Source organism: Schistocerca gregaria, chromosome 2, assembly GCF_023897955.1.
Source record: "Schistocerca gregaria isolate iqSchGreg1 chromosome 2, iqSchGreg1.2, whole genome shotgun sequence".
Classification (NCBI taxonomy): domain Eukaryota; kingdom Metazoa; phylum Arthropoda; class Insecta; order Orthoptera; family Acrididae; genus Schistocerca; species Schistocerca gregaria.
The window spans coordinates 142,606,226-142,630,478 of NC_064921.1; the positions used below are offsets into that span (position 1 = coordinate 142,606,226).

Below are 24,253 nucleotides of genomic sequence, written 5' to 3' on the forward strand. Positions count from 1 at the left end.
ATCTGGAATACATTTCACATAAATTTCCTCAGCATGTTATAGTCTTAGGTGGAGATTTCAATTGACAAGATATAGACTGGGACACTCAGATGTTTAGGACGGGTGGTAGGGACAGAGCATCGAGTGATATTATACTGAGTGCACTACCCGAAAATTACCTCCAGCAATTAAACAGAGAACCGACTCGTGGAGATAACATCTTGGACCTACTAATAACAAACAGACCCGAACTTTTCGATTCTGTAAGCTCAGAACAAGGAATCAGATATCATAAGGCCGTTGCAGCATCCTTCAATATGGAATTAAATAGGAATATAAAAAAATGAGGAAGATTTATCTGCTTAGCAAGAGTAATAGGAGGCAGATTTCTAACTACCTAACAGATAAAAACGAAAATTTCTGTTCCGACACTGACAATGTTGACTGTTTATGGAAGAAGTTCAAGACAATCGTAAAACGCGTTTTAGCAGGTACGTGCCTAGTAAAACTGTGAGGAACGGGAAAAACCCACCGTGGTTCAACAACAAAGTTAGGAAACTACTGCGAAAGCAAAGAGAGCTTCGCTGCAATTTTAAACGCAGCCAAACCCTCTTAGAAAAACGGAAGCTAAAGGATGTCAAAGTTAGCGTAAGGAGGGTTATGCGTGAAGCGTGCAGTGAATTCGAAAGTAAAATTCTATGTACCGACTTACAGAAAATCCTAGGAAGTTCTGGTCTTACGTTAAATCAGTAAGTGGATCGAAACAGCATATCCAGACACTCTGGGATGATAATGGCACTGAAATAGAGGATGACACGCGTAAAGCTCAAATACAAAACACCTTTTTCCAAAGCTGTTTCACATAGGAAGACCGCACTGCAGTTCCTTCTCTAAATCCTCGCATGAACGAAAAAATGGCTGACATCGAAATAAGTGTCCAAAGAATAGGAAAATAACTGAAATCACTCAACAGAGCGAAGTCCACTGGACCTGACGGGATACCAATTCGATTCTACACAGAGTGCGCGAAAGAACTTGCCTCCCTTCTAACAGCCGTGTACCGCAAGTCTCTAGAGCAACAGAAGGTTCCAAATCATTGGAAAAGAGCACAGGTAGTTCCAGTTTTCAAGAAGGGTCGTCAAGCAAATGCGCAAAACTACAGGCCTATATCTCTGACATCGAGCTGTTGTAGAATTTTGGAACATGTTTTTTCTCGCGTACCATGTCATTTCTGGAAACCCAGAATCTACTCTGTAGGAATCAACATGGATTCAGCGATCTTGTGAGACCCAAATCGCTTTATCTGTTCATGAGACCCAGAAAATATTAGGAACAGACTCCCAGATAGATGGCATTTTCCTTGACTTCCGGAAGGCGTTCGATACAGTTCTTCACTGTCGCCTGATAAACAAAGTAAGAGCCTACGGAATATCAGATCAGCTGTGTGGCTGGAGGTGTGTGGCTGGATTGAAGAGTTTTTAGCAAACAGAACACAGCATGTTGTTCTCAATGGAGAGACGTCTACAGACGTTAATGTAACCTCTAGCGTGGACTGTTATGGGACCATTGCTTTTCACAATATACACTCCTGGAAATTGAAATAAGAACACCGTGAATTCATTGTCCCAGGAAGGGGAAACTTTATTGACACATTCCTGGGGTCAGATACATCACATGATCACACTGACAGAACCACAGGCACATAGACACAGGCAACAGAGCATGCACAATGTCGGCACTAGTACAGTGTAGATCCACCTTTCGCAGCAATGCAGGCTGCTATTCTCCCATGGAGACGATCGCAGAGATGCTGGATGTAGTCCTGTGGAACGGCTTGCCATGACATTTCCACCTGGCGCCTCAGTTGGACCAGCGTTCGTGCTGGACGTGCAGACCGCGTGAGACGACGCTTCATCCAGTCCCAAACATGCTCAATGGAGGACAGATCCGGAGATCTTGCTGGCCAGGGTAGTTGACTTACACCTTTCAGAGCACGTTGGGTGGCACGGGATACATGCGGACGTGCATTGTCCTGTTGGAACAGCAAGTTCCCTTGCCGGTCTAGGAATGGTAGAACGATGGGTTCTATGACGGTTTGGATGTACCTTGCACTATTCAGTGTCCCCTCGACGATCACCAGAGGTGTATGGCCAGTGTAGGAGATCGCTCCCCACAACATGATGCCGGGTGTTGGCCCTGTGTGCCTCGGTCGTATGCAGTCCTGATTGTGGCGCTCACCTGCACGGCGCCAAACACGCATACGACCATCATTGGCACCAAGGCAGAAACGACTCTCATCACTGAAGACGACACGTCTCCATTCGTCCCTCCATTCACGCCTGTCGCGACACCACAGGAGGCGGGCTGCACGATGTTGGGGCGTGAGCGGAAGACGGCCTAACAGTGTGTGGTACCGTAGCCCAGCTTCATGGAGACGGTTGCGAATGGTCCTCGCCGATACCAACAGTGTGCCTAATTCGCTGGGAAGTGGCGGTGCAATCCCCTACGGCACTGCGTAGGATCCTACGGTCTTGGCGTGCATCCGTGCGTCGCTGCGGTCCGGTCCCAGGTCGACGTGCACGTGCACCTTCCGCCGACCACTGGCGACAACATCGATGTACTGTGGAGACCTCACGCCCCACGTGTTGAGCAATTCGGCGGTACGTCCACCCGGCCTCCCGCATGTCCACTATACGCCCTCGCTCAAAGTCCGTCAACTGCACATACGGTTCACGTCCACGCTGCCGCGGCATGCTACCAGTGTTAAAGACTGCGATGGAGCTCCGTATGCCACGGCAAACTGGCTGACACTGACGGCGGCGGTGCACAAATGCTGCGCAGCTAGCGCCATTCGACGGCCAACTACGCGGTTCCTGGTGTGTCCGCTGTGCCGTGCGTGTGATCATTGCTTGTACAGCCCTCTCGCAGTGTCCGGAGCAAGTATGGTGGGTCTGACACACCGGTGTCAATATCTTCTTTTTTCCATTTCCAGGAGTGTATATTAATGACCTAGTAGATAGTGTCGGAAGTTCCATGATGCTTTTCGCGGGTGATGCTTTAGTATACAGAAAAGTTGCAGCATTAGAAAATTGCAACAAAGTGCAGGAATATCTGCAGCGGATAGGCACTTGGTGCAGGGACTGGCAACTGACCCTTAACATAGACAAATGTAATGTATTGCGAATACATAGAAAGAAGGATCGTTTATTGTATGATTATATGACAGTGGAACAAACACTGGTAGAAGTTATTTCTGTAAAATATCTGGCAGTATGCGTATGGAACGATTTGAAGTGGAATGATTGTATAAATTTAATTGTTGGTAAGGTAGGTGCCAGGTCGAGATTCATTGGGAGTGTCCTTAGAAAATGTAGTCGATCAACAAAGGAGGTGGCTTACAAAACACTCGTTCGATTTATACTTGAGTATTGCTCATCAGTGAGGGATCCATACCATGTGGGGTTGACGGAGGATATAGAGAAGATCCAAAGAAGAGCGGCGCGTTTCGACACGGAGTTATTTGGTAAGCATGATAGCGTTACAGAGATGTTTAGCAAACTCATGTGGCAAACTCTGCAAGAGAGGCGCTCTGCATCACGGTGTAGCTTGCTGTCCAGGTTTCGAGAGGGTGCGTTTCTGGATGAAGTATCGAAATATTGCATCCACCTACTTATATCTCCCGAGGAGATCACGAATGTAAAATTAGAGAGTTTCTAGAGGCTTCCCAGCAGTCTTCTTCCCGTGAACCATACTCGACTGGAACAGGAAAGGAGGTAATGACTGTGGCACGTAAAGTGCCCTCCGCCACACACCGTTCGGTGACTTGCGGAATGTAGATATGGATGTAGATGTAGAAAGGGGAGTTATTAAACATAGTTTGCCGAAATTCATTCACAAAAGAAGACGAAGTAAATATTCCAGAATTCGAATCGGGGAGATGTAACAACATGCTAACTCAGAAGCAGATATCCTCGGTGTAGCGAAGCAACTTAAAGCACTTAATAAAAGTAAGTCTTCTGGTCCAGACAGCATATCGATAAGCTTCCGTTCAGAGCGTGCTGATACAAGAGGGCTATAGCACAGCACAGCAGTTTGCACGGCGCAGGTTACAGGCAGAAGGAGCCCACTGAAGCAACCTAGGTGTTATGAGGACGTGACTCGGAGCATCTTGTCAGCAAAACAGAGGCGCACGGTCGAGTATAAATAGGTGCGGATTTTCTAACGTGGCAGCTCTCCTGGATGGCGGGGTGTGTCACACCACAGGCTACACACAACAGAAGATGGGGTGACAGCATTCCAGTCCACGGTGGGTCGCTGGTTCGACCCTCTGGGGCCAGCGTGGGATCCGTAGCCTGCTTGCAGCGGGCCACTCGACGTCTCGCTACTGTAGGAAGTCTTGTCGGCTCCCAACACACGCCGGAGGCATCCCAAGGCGAGGGTCGCTGATTTGACTGTCGGATCGAGGGCACTTGTTGTCGCTACGATCTTAACCATGCCGGCAAAGAAACAGGCACTGTGCCGACCTGCGGCTTGCAGCGAGCAGTGCTGTGGCAATGGGGATGGAGGCTGCTGTGTCGGCTGCCGGCGCATCCTGACGTAATCAAAACACTGTGGCTGTACACGGCTGTCACACTACAGTATGTTGCATGGGTCGCGCCAAGCTGTTCTGCAGAAAGCAAAGTTGCATCCTCAACATCGTGGGACCCTGTGGCATAGACAAAGAGAAACGTGGCACTGTAGCTGGGGATAATAGAACACTTGAAGATCACAGCCGATTTTTAATTCGGTGCATACTGACAGTTTCCATCCATGTCCAACATTCCTCCACAGCACCCCAACAACTACATTTCGCAGTAACAGCTACATTTGGTGTCAGAATACCAGGCGTCGTCTGTACAGTACGACGTTCGAGACCAACACCTGCGTTGTTGTTGTTGTTGTTGTTGTCTTCAGTCCTGAGACTGGTTTGATGCAGCTCTCCATGCTACTCTATCCTGTGCAAGCTGCTTCATCTCCCAGTACCTACTGCAACCTACATCCTTCTGAATCTGCTTAGTGTACTCATCTCTCGGTCTCCCTCTACGATTTTTACCCTCCACGCTGCCCTCCAATGCTAAATTTGTGATCCCTTGATGCCTCAAAACATGTCCTAACAACTGATCCCTTCTTCTAGTCAAGTTGTGCCACAAACTTCTCTTCTCCCCAATCCTATTCAATACCTCCTCATTAGTTACGTGATCTATCCACCTTATCTTCAGTATTCTTCTGTAGCACCACATTTCAAAAGCTTCTATTCTCTTCTTGTCCAAACTAGTTATCGTCCATGTTTCACTTCCATACATGGCTACACTCCAAACAAATACTTTCAGAAACGACTTCCTGATACATAAATCTATATTTGATGTTAACAAATTTCTCTTCTTCAGAAACGCTTTCCTTGCCATTGCCAGTCTACATTTTATATCCTCTCTACTTCGACCATCAGCAGTTATTTTACTTCCTAAATAGCAAAACTCCTTTACTACTTTAAGTGTCTCATTTCCTAATCTAATTCCCTCAGCATCACCCGATTTAATTTGACTACATTCCATTATCCTCGTTTTGCTTTTGTTAATGTTCATCTTATATCCTCCTTTCAAGACACTGTCCATTCCGTTCAACTGCTCTTCCAAGTCCTTTGCCGTCTCTGACAGAATTACAATGTCATCGGCGAACCTCAAAGTTTTTACTTCGTCTCCATGAATTTTAATACCTACTCCAAATTTTTCTTTTGTTTCCTTTACTGCTTGCTCAATATACAGATTGAATAACATTGGGGAGAGGCTACAACCCTGTCTCACTCCTTTCCCAACCACTGCTTCCCTTTCATGCCCCTCGACTCTTATAACTGCCATCTGGTTTCTGTACAAATTATAAATAGCCTTTCGCTCCCTGTATTTTACCCCTGCCACCTTTAGAATTTGAAAAAGAGTATTCCAGTCAACATTGTCAAAAGCTTTCTCTACAGTCACAAAATATGGTGAGTGTCCCCCAATTTTTCTTTTTTAGTGTAGGGCGTTTTCTTCCTTTGTGTTGCCACAGCAAGTGTTAGTGTGTTTGGGGCGGTAAGGTGTTTTTCTTTTGTAGTATTTAATTACTTTTGTATTGGGTTGAGTATTGTTTTATTTATCTCAACCTAAAACGTAAGATCAGATACTGAGCTGTCGGAAGTCAGTTTATATTTGTAGTTAAATGTTTTGTTTCTATGGGATTTTATAGGTTGAAAGGGGACTAACTGGGAACGAAAGCAACACAATGGCAGAGTCAAGAACGCAAGGTGAGCCGGAACCAGAAACGGTACGGATTTTGTTGGAGAAAGTAGCACAGTTAATAGAGACAGTATGCAGTTGAGAAGTGAATTAAAATCTAGGAGTGAGCAGGAAACTGCATCTGATCAATCGTTGTTGCCTAGGGTGCCGCAGCAAGTGATTGATCCAGCTTGCGTGAGTTTGATTATTTCATTTTACGGCAAGACATCTGAGGATGTGCATTCGTTTGTGAAGGGCTTAGAAACTTCAGCTGTGATGAATGGTTATTCTGAAGAACAATTGTTACATGTAGCCAAGACTTGATTAATGGGTGAAGCAAAGACATATGTAAGGTGTTCTGAGGCTGTAAAGAAGGCAGGACAGTTTAAGAAGTTGAAGGAGCCTCTTTTAGGGAGAGGTTGAGTGCAATCATCAACAGACAGGGGGAACGGTAGAGAAATATTCGGACAGAATAAGAGAAATTAACGAGTATACTTACGAGTTGGGTCAGAGCGATGAAATGAATAGTGTTACGTTTCAGGAGGCCGAGCAAAGAGCACTTGATGTATTTTTGAGGGTGTTACCGACGCATACGGCAGGGAAGGTGCGTGTACTCAGCCATTCACCTTCCCATCCAATGTGAGGAAATGGATGCGCCAGTGTGGGTACGTGATAGACAAACAGTGTTTACAGTTGGTATAAAATGTTATGAGTGTGGTCGTATGGGACATGTGCAGAGGCAATGTACCCACTCACCTAAGATCAGAGGAAGGGGTGGAAATCAACAGTGCAGAGAAGTGGAGTTAGTAGAGGAGGACAATCGTTAAACGACAGAGGGAGACCCACCTAAGGCAGCTCCCGTTTATTTTAAATGCTACAAATATGAATGTAAAGGTGAAATATTCAATGTTAGGATCCATAGGACCTAAAAAGTTTAAGATTTGTTGGACACAAGGGCGCAAGTATCAGTGGCTACTAAGAGTTTAATGGGACGAAGGAAGTTAAGAACCACCACGTTATAGGTTGCGTGGAGTGGGGGATAAGGAGGTCACACCTTTGGGGTAAGTGACAGTTGACTTTCGCATAGGGAGAGTCCGATTTGATGCATGCTTGGAGGTAGGACCACGAGTAAGCGAGGGCTACCACATGATCCTAGGAGTAGGTTTCTTGCATCATCCAAAATTGTCCATGGACAACGAACTGTGGATCTTGGTGGAATGTTATTTCAGCTAGGGGTAACTGCTGTAGATGAGGAGCTGTCGCGAAGGGGCGTTCAACGTAAAGAACAAAGCAATTGACCCGCGTACATTAGCATTAAGGCTTAATTCGCAGAAGTGTGTGTTTAGTGGCACTGGGAAGTTGCTTTGGGTAAGTGTAGAGCCAAATCTACTTGTGGGTACGGTATGTGTTATTGAACCATTGGAGCGTAATGAATTTTTTGATCCATGAGTTTGTTTTGTGAAATATGTTATTGTACCCGTGTAAGAGGGAAACGACAGGCGAGTAGTCCTCATGAACGTGGATAATTTTAGCGCTGTTGACGCGAATTTGGGAAAAGGAGTTTTAGTAGCGAATTTCCATGTACCAGATGACGAGGACTAGTGTTCTAGAGGTAGGTGTAGCGATAAACCACTAACTACCGATAGAACTGCATTTGAAAGGAAGAGAAAAAGAGCAGATGGAAGAATTGTTGTGAGAATTTAAAGATTTGTTTTTTCCACGAGGGCCATTACCGGCAACTCCATTAGTTCAACATAGGATACAAACCTGTTTTCCGTAAACCACCGAGACATTTGCAGCCGATTGCAGAGGACTTCATTGATCAGCAGCTTGAGGGCGGTATTATGGAGCATAGTAATAGTTGCTGGGGATCGGGCATAGTCGTTGTGCCTAAAAAAATCTATGGATGGAACTAGGAAATACAAGTTCTGTTTTGACTACCGATACACCAATAATAAGACAGTAACGGATGCATACCCAATTCCAAACGTATCACAGACGTTGGATCACTTACGTCAGTGCCAGTACTTTCCTACGATGGGATTTGACAAATGGTTAACATCAGCTAGAGGTGGCTCCAGAGGATCGTCCAAAAACTGCTTTCTCTGCTCCCGAGGCCATTACCAGTACATCAGAATGCCATTCGGTTTGAAAAACGCTCTGGCAACGTTTCAGAGGTTGCTAGACAGTGTGCCGAGGGGTTTGAAAACATGGCAGCGTCTTGTCTATTTGGATGACATTATAGTGTTCTCAAGTAGTATGGAGCAGCATAGACGTGGGTTAAGGGAAATCTTCATGCGGTTAAGACCAACTCGTTTGCCGTTGAGCCTGGGGAAGTGTCAGTTTGCATTGGAAGAAGTGAAATGTTTAGGTCATATCAGCAGTAAGGATGGAGTGCGAACAGACCTGAGGTTGGTACAGCCTGTAAGGGATTTTTGGGAGCCGAAACAAGGAATTGTAATCATTCGGTGGAATTTGTAATTTCTGCCTAAAGTTCGTGAAGTGTATTACACATATTGCACAGCCATTGACGCGATAGTTAAGGAAGTGTGTGAAATTTGAGTGGACAGAAGAGTGTAAAAAAGTCTTTGACAAACTAAAAGAAATGTTAACATCAAGTCCAGTTCTTATGTTTCCAGATTTTGAAAACGAATTTATTCTTGCATGTGATGCATCGGATCAAGCATTAGGCTGTGCTCATAGTCATGAAATTTATGGGAAAGAACATCCTGTAGCCTATGTTTCTAGGCAGTTGAATGCAGCGTTAATGAATTACTCAACAAGAGAGAAGGAGATGCTTAGAGTAATCTATGGAATCACATATTTTAAATGTTATTTATATGGGAGAAGGTTTCGGGTAGTTGACAGATCATCCTGCGTTGAAATGGTTGTTGGGGTTGAAGGGTCCATCCACTAGACTCGCTACGTGGGCTGTGGGCTGTAAGGCTTAGTGCATTCGACTACAAGGTGGTGCACAAGCCTGGGAAGAAGCACGGTAATGCGGATGCACTGAGTAGAAAGGTGGCAAATGTAGAAATCATAGGTTATGACCTAGCAGTATGGCAAGAATTACAGGATGCTGACAACAATTGTAAATTGTATCAGACATAGCCACAATTTAATATGTATGATGGTCTTCTGTGCAGGGAAACGAAGTTAGGGCCAAGGGTATTAGTGCCAGCGAAGCTGAGAGATGAGGTTTTGAAAGAAGCACATCTTTACATGTAATCTGGTCATGGTGGGAGTAGAGTGACGAATAGACGAGTGGTGGAGAGCTATTTGTGGAGAGGTAGGAAAGTAGATGTGAATAAGTATGTCAAGAATTGTACACCATGTGCGCAGAGCTCGTATTTGAGTCGCAAATAGATACAGCTACAATGATTTCCGGAGGTGACATGTCCATTTCCTATGATGGCAATTGATGTCTTAGGACCTTTCAGTCGAACAGATTCGTTCTTACAATAATAGACCATTTTTCGAGGTATGACAAGATGGTGGTTATGCCAAATCAACAGGCAGCAATGGTTGTGCAAGCGTTAATAAACAACTGGATTTTGTAGTTTGGTTTACCAGAGACAATAATTACTGACCAAGAACCAAATTCAAATAGGGTTAAATGAAGGATCTGTGTAAATTATCGAATGTAAAGAAGCTGAGGACGAACGTGTTGCATCCACAGGCGAATAGAAGGACAGAATGGGTACACAGAACAGTAGGGAAGATGCTGAGTTTTTATGTGGATTCTTATCACCATGAGTGGGACGAGTATTTAAAGCATATTGTATGTGCATACAATGCAAAAGTCCATACAAATACCGGTTTGTCTCAGTTTGAGATAGTGTACAAGCGAAAAATGCCATCACCGTTTGATTTAGTGAAGCTACAGAAATGAAGAGCCATTGAATCTTTGCGTCAATTCTCGAGGACGATTTGGGGTGTTTGGAAACGAGTACATAAGGCTATTATGAAGGCTTTGGAAAGGCAGGAAGATGCAGTGAAGTGGAAAGGAAGTTTACCACAGTATAGAATATGCAGTCCCTATATGCCAAAAAGGAAAGGAAGAAGTTCGTGATGAGGTATCAAGGGCCATACCAAGTAGTTGAAACCACATCCCTCGTTAATGTTAAGCTTCAGCTGCCAACTAGAACAATGATAGTACATATTGGATAGCTGCGCCCATTTAAGGGTTGTCCGGATGTGATTCCAGTCATGTCACAGGAAGGGAAGAAGAAGAAAGAGAGAGTGAAGAGAGGTGTTAAGCCCAGGGAAAACCACGAACATAGAGTACAGCAAAACTACAAATATGCTTTGCGACCCAGAAAGTAGTAGAGTATTTGTAGTTTTTTGTTTTCTTGTTATGTAACATTGGGTTTGCGTAGATTAATCAGACATTGTATTTTCATATATTGTATGTTTTTTCGAGTATTGTGAGTCTGCTGGGGACAGCAATCTTTTTGAAGACTAAAGGTAATGGTATGTCCAGCAAGGGTGATAAGGACCAATCAGGATACGTGATCGGTCCAGTTATTTGTAGCCAGTAGGAACGAAATAGACTGTCCAACGGACATTGTGGAGCCAAACTTGAGCTTGTAATGGGTCGGGGTCCATTGGATCTTCTCCACCTACGGAAATTTGATAGTAGCAGCAAGTTGTTTTGAGTAGGGAGTATTTTCAGAAGCGAAACGTATAGAGCTCGAGGGGAGCTGCACATAACACAGTAGGACCAACCTTCCATCTGCCAGCATCAATTTCAGGAGTTAAACAATTGTATGTCACACAGCCACAGCTGTACTGGCCAGAAGAAACTTTAGAGTTTCGCTAAAGCACAGTCTGAATTTGTTAATACAAACTCTGGAGCCAGGTCTGTTGAGATCCGTAAACCAGTTCATTTCAAAGAAAGAGGTGCACATATCAGACAAACAGCTTGTGTAGCATGTCACTCAATGCAGGGAAAGGCAACCATAAGCAACGATTGTCTGAGCACCTCCGTGCCAAATGCCATATCGGCCTTAACATTGTTGTGTGTTGTTTTCATTCTAATCAGGTGGAGAGCCAATTCCAAGAAAAAACCGACGGTACTCTTAATCCCATTGGTTTGGATACCGAGGGCATAAGACGGGTAGGTAAGGTGTTGATCGGACATTAAGGGTAGTGGTCATGCAGTAAGGAATTTTTATGTTTTGTCTCATGTAATGTGTTTTAATAGAACTAGACCACATCTGTTTTCTAATAGTAGTAGTAAATATGTCGTAAGTATATGCCGAGCCAAAGAAGTATAAGAGTAGTTAGAGGTCAAACTGTAGACTGGGTCTTTCCGAAGGGGGGAATAATGTTGTGACACCACCGTTAAATACAGGAAAGTTAGATTCGGTGCAATATTTCTGAGCGCACAAGTTACAGCCAAGTGTGGGCCTGTTGTCAGCAAGTTATGCTGACCAGCGGTTTCAAAGTAGAGTGGAGGCCACAGAGACAGCAGAGCACTGAAAAGAGTAAACGCAGCAGTTTGCATGGTGCAAGTTACAGGCACAACGGACCCACTGGCGCAACATAGGTGCTATGAGTACGTGACTCGGAGTAGCGTGTTAGCAAAACAGAGGCACACAGCCGTGGATCAAGGGGCATTGAAGTGTCGCAGCTCTCCTGGATGGTGCGGTGTGTCACACCACCGGCTACACATAGCAGCAGATGGAGCGCCAGCGTTCCAGTCCATGGCGGGTCACTGGTTCGACCCTCTGAGGACAACATGGGGTCCACAGCCAGCCAGCCAGCGGCGGGCCACTCGACGGCTCGCTACCGCGGGAAGTCTTGTTGGCTCCCAACACACGCCGGAGGCATCCTGAGGCGATGGCCGCAGATTTAGCTGTCAGATCTCAGGCGCTTGTTGTCGCTGCGATCTGAACCAGAATGCCAAAAAGCACACAATGGGCCACCCTGTTGCTCCCCACGAGTGGCACTGAGGCAATGGGGACGGAGACCGTTGAGTCAGCTGCTGCTGCATCCTGGCGTCGTCAAAACACCGTGGCTGTACATGGCCGGCACGCCGCTGAGCTAGTCCTTCTGCGCCAAGCTGTTTTACAGACAGCAAAGTGGCGTCCTTGGCACTATGGGCCCTGTGACGTAGACAAAGAGGAAAGCAGTACTGCAGCTGCGAATAATAAAACACTTGATGATCATGGCCTAGTTTTAATTTGGCACATCCTGGCAGTTTCCACCACATCCAACATTCCTCCACTGCACCCCAACATCTACATTCGACGGTGATGGCTACACCACCAACTATAATTGTATGAATGTGGTACTTATGATGAGAGTCAAGCTTTTTTTTTTTTTTTTTTTAACTGTTTAGCAACTGTATCACGTGACTTGGGCGTCAGTAAAAGAAACCAATTATTAAACTATTTCACATGTTAAGTATAACCTCTATCCATACCAACTCACAGGAACTATCTACTTCAATTTCGCTACAAGACAAATTACCTCTAACCAGCAACAAAGACGCCGCCACCAATTGTATTTATCTGCTCTTTCAAACATGTTATTTCCTTACTAGAAATTTCGGCAGAACTTATCTCCAGCTTTAGTCAGATTTAGGTACTTATGACGATTTAAGCTTCAGTTATTTTTATTAGCGCTTTGAGCTCTGGTTCTTTCCAATACAGTTCTGACAGTGAATAACTAAAACATTGATTGTTGCTGTACCTACCCTTTTCCCGTGTTCGTTCTACACCCCATGGAAGCTGAAGTCCGTTCTGCACTTTTCCAAGACCCTCTAACCTACAAAACAGCCCAGTTCATTCCGCAACCACCTGCTTGCAGTGGACACCATCTGATCCTCCGATGCAAACCCTCCACTCGGCTATGTATCAGAGGATACCGCTGCTGTCGACGATGCCACAGATCGTCAGCTCTTTCTTCCTCTCGCAAGGCAGTCTTTCCCACTTCACCTAGCTGTCCGAAACCTGAAAGAATCTCTTCTGATCCAAAGGAACACACATCATTGCTACCGTCATGAGCCACGACCTGCAGTTGGCTGCACACCATGCTGATCATTTTATCCAGAAGTAGTTTTTCCACATCCGAAACAATTCCTCCTGGTACATACCCAAAGTGATTACTGGATTTCTTCCCCTATTTCGTCAGCCATATCCCTAAGAGGCTCCATTAAATAGTTGACATTGGAGCTCTCAACTACCGTACTCCCAACCCTGGTGAATGCCCAATCTTGTGGGTCAAGAGACTTCCTCTGGAAGGATCTTTGTCAGCCACAGGTAGCGCCCAAAACCTGTTTGACAGATTTTGATGACAACCATGGAGTACAGAAGGGTGGTGATGAAAATGGACAATGCCCTTTGAAAGGAACCATCCCAGTATTTGCGCTATGTAAACCATGAGAAACCCAAACCTGGATAACCGAATGCGGATTTGAACCGTCGTCCTCCGGAACGCAAGTCTCGTGTGTTGACCACTGCGCAGCCTCTCTCGGTATGGTTCAAGGACGACACTTTTCCTTATACTGCAGCATTAAGAGCAAAAAGTCGCAGATTTCTGCTTACCCTGTTTGTCAGAGATCATTTATGTAAGGACTATACAGTGTGGTAAGAAACATTCTGAAAAGGAGACGTTGCGCTGAGAAGTAATTGTCAAAAATAAAATCGATACGTCGCGCCTCTTTCGAGTCAACTGTCGTCGAATATAGCCAGACAGGCCATTGCGCGCTCAAGTTCAAGCGGCGCGCCAGAGACAGTACCGCCAAACGTTGTCTTCGTTGGTTTCCTAAAACCGAACAGGAAGGCGCTTCAGTATAGGGACATGGCTTGGTAGTAAGGATCTATCCCGATCAAAGATTGAGCAATATCGTGCGCTGTTATCTACGCTATGAGAACATCTGACATTGTGTCTGGCGGGCGGCTTGAATTTGCGCGTGCAACGGCCTGATTGTCTAACTTCAGCGCTAGTTATCTCGAAAGCGGTTCAACGTATCGAATTCTTTCTAGTACATCCTACCCCGCAGCACTCTTATAAACTTATCAGACTGTTTCTGACCACCCACTACAGAGAACAGCAGTGGTCCTATAACTAGGGTTGCCAATCTAGCTGGGATCTCGTCGGAAGACTCTGAGATGTTGGTATTCAAACGAAGCAAAAAGTTATATAATACAGGGTGATTCAAAAAAGAATACCACAACTTTAGGAATTTAAAACTCTGCAAGGACAAAAGGCAGAGCTAAGCACTATCTGTCGGCGAATGAAGAGAGCTATAAAGTTTCATTTAGTTGTACATTTGTTCGCTTGAGGCGCTGTTGACTAGGCGTCAGCGTCAGTTGATGCTAAGATGGCGACCGCTCAACAGAAAGCTTTTTGTGTTATTGAGTACGGCAGAAGTGAATCGACGACAGTTGTTCTGCGTGCATTTCGAACGAAGTATGGTGTTAAACCTCCTGATAGGTGGTGTATTAAACGTTGGTATAAACAGTTTACAGAGAATGGGTGTTTGTGCAAAGGGAAAAGTTCTGGACGGCCGAGAACGAGTGATGAAAATGTAGCACGCATCCAGCAGGCATTTGTTCGCAGCCCAGGAAAATCGACTCGCAGAGCTAGCAGACAGCTGCAAATTCCACAGTCAACTGTATGGAGAGTCCTACGAAAGAGGTTAGTTATGAAACCTTATCGTCTGAACGTCAACTACCCGAGGCGATGGATCGGCCGCCAGGCAGCCCATGACAGAGCACTTCATCACTGGCCTGATCTTACCCACTGCGATTTTTTCTTATGGGGGTATGTTAATGATATGGTGTTTCGGCCACCTCTCCCAGCCACCATTGATGATTTGAAACGAGAAATAACAGCAGCTATCCAAACTGTTACGCCTGATATGCTACAGAGAGCGTGGAACGAGTTGGAGTATCGGGTTGATATTGCTCGAGTGTCTGGAGGGGGCCATATTGAACATATCTGAACTTGTATTTGAGTGAAAAAAAATACTCTTTGTAATGATGTATAACAGAAGGTTATATTATGTTTCTTTCATTAAATACACATTTTTAAAGTTGTGGTATTCTTTTTGAATCACCCTGTACAGTTAATTTTTATTTAGAACACAGTTACGTGAAACTTGTTGCTTCAGGATTAATTCATAACCATATTTTTCACGACTTTTTACCTCTTTACGCATTTATAAAAAAACTCGATGCAAGTAATCTTGTAGTTAAACTGGCACCGTAAAATTGATTCCACAGTCCACGACAGCAGGCGATATCTTTCATAAGCCCACTGGGTCCACACCGATAAAAATACGCGTTCAACAGTGCCGTTGTGTGCGGGAATAGAAAACAAACACTCGCATAATTTTAGCAGTTGACATTTGCGTTCAGAATTCTCCGTTTCCTACAGAAAGTAAATACAACTTCCTTCCACGGAGTGTTTGGACTTGCATTGTTCCGTATAACGCTTAGTTTCTAAATAGCTCTTCAGATACACATGTTACCGAAAAGAATTTGGTCGCCAGAAATCTTCATACCGTGTTTAGCCAGGTATATATGATAGTGTTTTCAGTCATCACTAAATCTAAAGTTTTGGATAGCGTCATCCAATCAAATATTTGATATTTATTCCAAGAAATAGCCAATTACTGTAAGCATTCAAATACTGCGGCATGGAAAGCCATTGTCACTTCCTCAAATTTCGAATTCAAATTGATTATTTCTTGATTCGTGTACATATTCTTTAATTTGTTCAGATTCATCTTGGTTTGCATGGCAATAAATTTGTTAGTCTCCTCTTCATTAAGACATCTTTGAGAGCCGATTAATATATTTTTCATTTGAATTAGCAAGATCTTATTCTTCTTCACGCTTTTTATATTTTTTTCAAACAGGGCCAAGTTGGACAGTAGAAGCATGAAGCAAATTTCACTGATCGTACTACTGAAAAAATCTGAAATTATTCCAGGTGGCCTGTCTTCGACGTTAAAAAATTGGTTTAATAGAATCCAAAGCTTAAGAATTATCTCAACTACGGGCATTAACGATAGCCATCGTGTTTTGGAATAAGATAGAAGAGTTTGATGATTGACATCAACATGTAAACAGAACTCTTTGAACTTACCTGCGCCGACCGCGGTGGTCTCGCGGTTCTAGGCGCGCAGTCCGGAACCGTGCGACTGCTACAGTCGCAGGTTCAAAACCTGCCTCGGGCATGTATGTGTGTGATGTCCTTAGGTTAAATAGGTTTAAGTAGTTCTAAGTTCTAGGGGATTGATGACCACAGCAGTTGAGGCCCATAGTGCTCAGAGCCATTTGAGCCATTTTGAACTTACCTGCTCTTGCCGTGTATATTAAAAAATAATTAGATATTTTCATAACCATTATCTCAGTATCAACCGTTTAGCCTGCAGTAGCGGTTGATACAGGATTTTGGAGCATATTCGACATAACTACGTCTGCTTCGTGTTCTCCATTTATGAAGCTAAGTTTCTACTATTCCCATTTCCCCATATTTTGTACTCCATTTAACACATCTTGTAACTCTTCTTCGCCTTCACTGAAGACAGTAATGCAGGAAGCGAATCTCACATCATTGACATCCTTTCACCTACAATTTTATATCCCACTCTTGAACCTTTCTTTCATTTCCGACATGGCTTCTTCGTTGTACTGATCGAAAAGTGGGGGTGAAACACTACATCCCTGTCTTACACACTATTTAATCCGAGCACATCTTTCTAGCTCTTCCAGTCTTATTGCTCTCTAGTAGTTTTTGTACATACTGTATATTACCCATTTTCCCCTATACACTACATGCTGAAAATGACTTACAAGTTCATCGCGCACTACTCCAGTAATGCTGGAATTCAATATGCTTTTGGCCCACCCTTTGTCGTGATGACAGCTTCCACCCTCCCAGGCATACGTTCAGTCAGGTGCTCGAAGGCGTCTTGGGGAACGGCAGCCCGTTCTTCACGGCGTTCTGCGCTGAGGAGAGGTATCGATGTCGGTCGGTGAGGCCTGACACGAAGTCGGGGATCCAAAACATCCGAAAGATGTTCTATAGCATTCATCTAAGGATTCTGTGAAGGACAGTTCTTTACACGGATGTTATTGTCGTATAACTACTCCACTACAGGCGTGCATTGGGAACAGGTGCTCGATCGGGTAGAAAAATGCAGTCGCAGTCCCTGGATTGCTCTTCAAGATTGGAAAGCAATAAAGTGCTTAAAACATCAATGTAGGCCTGCTCTATGATAGTGCCACGCAAAACAAAAGGGCTGCAAGCTGCCTCCATGAAAAGCACGACCACACAATGATACTACCGTGTGAACGTTTCTTAATTTTCTTTCACTCTTGCTGCCATAGCAAGTCGTGGGACTAGGGCCTCCCGTCGGTTTGACGGGTCGCCACGATCGGAGTCCGTGTGTTCCGCAGAGTGCTCCTTTCTGCGCTCCCACGATGTCTAATGACTACTGAGGTCGCTGATATGGAGTACATGGCACTAAGTGTGAACAAAGTGCGCCTGATATGAAAAACGTATGTTTTTGGGGCGTCTGGATACTATTGATCACTTAGTGTAACTCTATGTGGCTGGCCACACTCTCCCGAATGATGACCCAGTCCTGAACCACAGAAACGTGCTTCCTTTATGAGTTTCAGGATGCCTACCCTACAAATTGCGTTGATGATTTACTCCAAATATAAGCTTCCACAGGGCAGCTACAGGTATATTAGTCATTTAAACCGTTAATACCACATTATCAGACCATGCACATATGTAAGATAACGTTGTACGTAACCACGCTAACGCATGACCACTTTCTTTTTCGATGTTACAGATACTGTTCAAATCAATACACTGGAAAATAGTGAGGACTTAGTTTGGGCTTTGAGAATCAGCAGATCGATGTAGGAGTGAGCGGATTAAGACGACCTCTCTCTTGTTCTACCAAGACACAAAAAGTGTCATGACTTGTTGGTCCATTATTTCTTTGAGGCAGCCACATAGGAACAAGCGGGTTGTCGATGAAAAACTGAGCGACAATAAGATATTCAGTTCGCCGCAGCTGTGCTCTGTGACCTTGTGATACAACCAGATCCTCCACTGTCCCATTTGGACTGCAGTCTCTGCTCAGTCCTTTTGTTAAAGAGTCACGGAATCACGAGTACTCCACATCACGCAGAGGAGAGCCTTATAAAAGTTCTGCAGCACGGGTTCACCTCAGCACTTCCATCACCATGAGGGCGACAGTGGCAGCTCTTCTCCTGTGTCTTGTGGTGAGTAGTAAGGACCGAGACTTTATCGACATTTGTGCTCTACCTAAATTTACTGGTAGTTATTTCTACATTCACTTGCAAACACTGTAGGCTTCAAAAGGTACCTGTAGGATGGTATTATCAAATTTAAGTGTAGAAAATTATTTGCAAGTTCGTCGGATCTGTTAGCGAATTCATACTAGTTCTACACGTACAAGTTAAGAGAGTTACGACATTGTACCAAATTCATCAACTTCTTGTGAATCGTTATAAACTATAAATGGATAATTTTGGTAAATAAGTATCGTATTTCTTCTTACTGGACTAATATTTAACATTGTCACTTCTGCAATCACTCTCTCACCATCGTACGACATCAGTCCAGAAAGTTTCGAGAATGGATTAGTACAAAGTACAGATAAATTAAGTTGGTGGTTTCAGCTCTTAAGGCGTTCTACATGCACTTCCTCTTCCCCACTTGATTAATACGCACAGAACATTCGTACACCAATGAGCAACTGTCAGTGAAATCTGTCTTTGTGAGGTTATTCAACTGGTGTGTCACATTGGTTTGAATGGCGGTTATGGCGTCAAATCGTTAACACTTCACGTGAATTTCTGCGTTTAGTCATATTGCGATAGCTTTGATTTCATAACAGCAAAGAAAGAACTGTCCACGTGTTTCATTTCAATCTAGTCACGGCAGGTGACCAGGCATCGTTGTTTTCGTTCAGGAGTCAAGACAAATGGCACACACCTTGTACACTCTTTTCTTCTCTTCTTGAACACTTATACTTGCTCCATTACGTTTCCTGATTCAACACTGGCTACACATTACGGTCGCGAGTCGACTATCTTCTTAACACTGGCTGCTTACGACTGAATCGTCGAATGTGTATCTCTGTTTCACAGTTTTTAGGGTTTCCGCCGTGGTTAGTGCGCTAAATCGCTTGTACGTCAGCTATAAAATCAGCCTCAGTACTTTTTGGGTGCAAGGTGTTTGTTACCATTTGTCATGTCGTTAGAGAGGTTGAATTTTCGCTTGTTCTGTCCATAAAGGCTCCCAGGAACAGCAGATGTGATCCATTACAAAAGCCTATCTTCAAGTGATGTTCTTTTGGTCAGCCTCTTTACCTCTCTAATGTTGAGGTTAAGATCTAAGTAGTACAACTCTGATAATACACAGGTACATATCGGAAATCAAAACACAGCAATTAATCCGGAGGATAAACATTGAATTCATCATATATCAAAACCTTAAAGTATTGCTGTAGAGTAAGAGAACAATTAACCACATGTGACGCAAGAATCTTATTCAGTATTCTAGAAGCTGGTTACCAGGACGAGTTCGCTTGCTTATTTATTCCACTGTGATGTTAAACAGAACGACGAATTAAATATTATGTACTGACGGTAAAAACCGAAACACCAAAAAATAATGAATGTAGCGTAATGAAATTTCGGGATTATATTTGCCTAGGTAACATATTTAAATGATGAACTTCACAAGATCACGGGTTAACGTAGGTGCGAGATAAGCCATTGAAAATGTGAAATGCTGGTATATTAATAATCGGTGTAGCCGCCAGAATGTTGAATGAAAGCGTTCAAACGTGTATGCGATCTGTTGTACAGGTGCCGGATGTTAGTTTGCGGTAATGAGTACCACGCCTGTTGCACTTGGTTGGTGAATACATCTACGGTTAATCTTGTTTGTGGATGATGCTGGAGTTGACAGCCGATGATGTCCCACATGTGCTCGACTGGAGCCTTATCTGCAATATGGCGATTCACTGTAGACCATATTGAGTTACAACAGCGGTACGTGGGTGAGGGTTATCCTGTTGGAAAACACGACCTGGTTTGCCGTTTATAAATGGCAGCACGACAGGTCGAATTATAAGACTGATTTACATTCGTTTCCTGGTGCAACTAGCGTGACTCTTATGCGACTGGCGCGAAATTTGAATAGATATCATCTTTCATATGTAGAAACACGCCTACCAACTTGCGTTTATGTCGCACAATTCCTTCTTGATTCTACGAAATCTTTCCGCCAGTGTACAGAGCGCCCCCATGGTAGGGAGGGGCGATGGAGATGAAGAGTGGGCACAAGAGGTCCCAGAGAAGGTCAGAAATTCTTTATTGTAGCATCTACGTAGGACACCAGGTAGTTGAGGTCTTGCCTCTGAATTCTGCTGGGCTGCCTGCCTGCATGCCCCATGATGCTGCCGCAGAGTTTCTACGGTGCGCCAGTGGCCTCGTTACATAAGCTGGCAGCACGGTTTCCACGAGTATATCCTCGTCGGTATCTGCTACGGCCCTGTGCGGTGCCTCGGTTGTGTCACAGTGGGAAAAGCCCATCGCTTAGAGGCGACAGTGGTAGATGGCAGGCACGCATGGAGAGTGACCAGCTGCATCCTGAGCAGGAGTCTGCCTCGCTGCTGAGGTAGACCTGGGATTGCTTGCTGCACTGTGGCACTAAACCCGGGAGGGACTTCGTGTGTAGAGCTGTTGCCCCGCTGTGCCCTCAAACTGGTGACTTCTGCTGCAGGTCTATGTGACGACCTTGTCTGCCACAATCTTGTCATGCAACCTGAGAATAATTTTGTTGCAAATCGTCTGGTACTTACAGTCGGCAGTGCCACACTTGTTGTACATATGCGCCAGTACCAGTAACGTACCCTAAAACACCACTATCACTACCAATGTGGAAATCTGCCTTGCCACTTGCTGGCTCTGAGCACTATGGAACTTAACAGCTGTGGTCATCAGTCCACTAGAACTTAGAACTACTTAAACCTAACTAACCTAAGGACAGAACACACATCCATGCCCGAGGCAGGAATCGAACCCGGGACCGTAGCAGTCGCACGGTTCCGACCTGCGCGCCTAGAACCGCGAGACCACCGCGGCCGGCGACACTTGCTGTGCGAGTTTTGTGCAGTCCTGTTGAGTCCTCGCTACAGAGCATCGGCCTTGTCGAATTATCACAGTGAGAATATCTTACGCTAGCCTGCTGGCAATGCTGCTGAAATACTCCGTTCTATCTCACATTAATATGGTCGTATATGGTCAGTGTGCTACAATATTTATGAACCTAATCTGCCGTAAGCAACATGTTTTCCTAGGTGTAATCTGATTCTCTCCAATAGACTATCCCTTTGATTTACTGATCATAATAGACAATTAAGGCCACACTGAAGGTCATTGAAATTAAAAGAAAGATATGTTGAAAAGAGCGGATTGCATGACTTAAAGACTTACTGCATACCTATCCTTTTAAGATTTTTACTTCAGTTAAATGACCCAGCATCATCTCTATAGGTCTTGTGCCATTGCAAAGTTGTGAAGGATACTGATTCCATAGCAATATAATTGCAATCTTATTTTACTCTTAAGAGCCAAAGAAATTGCCTAACATCGTGTAGGGCCCCCGCGAGCACGCAGAAGTGCCGCAACACGACGTGGCATGGACTCGACTAATGTCTGAAGTGGTGCTGAAAGCAACTGAAACCATGAATCCTGCAGGGCTGTCCATAAATCCGAAAGAATACGAGGGGTAGAGATCTCTTCTGAGCAACACGTTGCAAGGCATCTTGATATGTTCAATAATGTTCATGTCTGTGGGGTTCGGAAGTGTTTAAACTCAGAAGAGTGTCCCCGGAGCCACTCTGTAGAAATTCTGGATATGTGGGTTGTCGTATTGTTTTGTTGGAATTGACTAAATCCGTCGGCATGCAGTGTGGACATGATGCAGGTGATCAGATAGGATGCTTACGTAAGTGTCACAAGTCATAGTCGAAACTAGACGTATCAGGGCTCCCATATCACTTCAATTGCACACCCCCAAAGCCATTGCAGGCCTCCACAAGCTTGAACTGTCTCCTGCTGACATGCAAAGGTCCATGGATTCATGAGGTTTTCTCCATACCCGTACACGTTCATAAGATCGACACAATATGAAACGAGACTCGTTCGACCATGGACAGTACAATGTCGGAGTTAACAGGCTTAGGCGAGGCGTAAAGCTTTGTGTCGTGCAGTCGTCAAGGGTACACGAGTGGGCGTTCGGCTCCGAAAGCCCATATCGATGATATTTCGTTGAATGGTTCGCACGCTGACGGCCCAGCATTGAAATGTGCAGCAATCTGCGGTAGGACTGTACTTCTGTCACGTAGAACTATTCTCATCAGTTATTTTTGCTGCCGTTCTTGCAGGATCTTTTTCCGGTTGCCCCGATGTCGGAGATTTGATGATTTGCCTGATTTCTGATATTCACGGTACACTCGTGAAATGGTCGTGCGGAAATATCCCCACGACATCGCTACCTTGGAGATGCTGTGTCCCATTGCTGGTACGCCGACTGTAACACCACTTTCAAACTCACTTAGATCTCGATAACCTGTCATTGTAGCAGCAGAATACAATCTGACACACGCGCCAGACAATAGTTGTCTTGTATAGGCGTTGCTGACGGCAGCGCCTATTATACCTGTTTACAAATCTCTGTGTTTGAATACGCAATCTTTTACCAGTTCCATTGACGCTACAGTGTAAGTAAAAGATGACCTGATGCTAATTCAACTGGAACCCTGTGTAGACACTTGTGGTGTCAACAGAATCTACTGTGGTGTCGGGAATGAGACACTGACGTCTGTTCTTTTTGATTATTTTCATACGCTGGTGTCTTGCGTTACGAATCTAACGCCTTGACGTGAAACAGCACTGAGACTGTCACGAACATTAACGTCGGTTGTTTTGTGCCATTTTTACGAGTTACCTCCTTATAGTCGGCGCCCTCACTACTAATCCAGTTCAGAATTTCTCCCAAGTGCTTCAGGTTATGCTTCACATGTCACTCCCGCCTGCCACCACTGCCACCTTGAGTATTTGACTTGATCAGCAGCATCATCAATCAGCTTAGTAACCTCAGAAACCATGGATACGACAAGTATTTGTTTCATATGTTATATTTGTACACAGAACGTAAGAATGCCAGTGGTGTCCTACTCCTACGGTACATTTTCGCCTTTTAATCCACACCTACAAGACTAGAAGAATGAAATAACCTATATTATCCATTGTTAAACATGTCAGTGACTTGCAAAAGGGCTGAGTATCTGTCAATAAAGCTTTTTGATCATTTCCCTAATACCACAGAATATCTGACATACAGCAAAGAAAGTTTTACAGCCAATTTAACATCATTTCTTCAGAAGTGTTCTGTATATTCCATAGACGAGTTTTTCTCTAAGAACTGGTAGTCTGTAAAAATAATAAACACACCTAGATCTGAAGTGTTGTTTTATGTGAAAGTCGAAAACTTGACATGACAGCTAATCAAAATACCCACGGGTGTACTGCCGGTCTACAGTGTCCAACGAGCTCCTGTGAACGTGCCGGTACGGAGATCCGTACGCTATGGCTGCTCAGGGGGAACTGAGTTCGGTCGCGGCGGCGGCAGATTTAAATATCCTCCGCCCGCGGCGCGCTCCCTCCGCCGTCCACGCCCAGCGCCACGGTCACGCGGTGGAACAGATTGCGACGGCGTCTGTGATGACGTCGGTGTGATGGCTCTGTCCGCCGTGGTCGTCACAACTATACGTTTGCGCGATTTACTCTTGATTAACCCAATCGCTGATTCCCAAGCCTTGCTAAGATTATAGCCACAGTCACGGTTTATGAGGTCGTCATTGGTAGGAAGTTCGATGGCCTCTCTAACAACGCTGTCCCAGTATTTCG

General features: G+C 44.6%; 1 protein-coding gene across 4 annotated transcripts in view; it reads left to right on the forward strand.

Moving 5' to 3' along the window:
• Positions 1–24,253, forward strand: part of LOC126336533 (proline-rich protein 2-like) — a 42,147-nt gene that overhangs the window by 14,897 nt on the left and 2,997 nt on the right. The window contains exon 1 of one of the 4 annotated variants that reach the window (XM_050000346.1): positions 18,450–18,529. The exons of the other annotated variants lie outside the window; for them this stretch is intronic. Coding sequence (XP_049856303.1) covers positions 18,491–18,529 — 39 coding nt within the window. The 5' untranslated portion in view covers positions 18,450–18,490. Of the gene's footprint in view, positions 1–18,449; positions 18,530–24,253 lie in introns of those variants that run through there. 4 annotated transcript variants of the gene reach the window in all.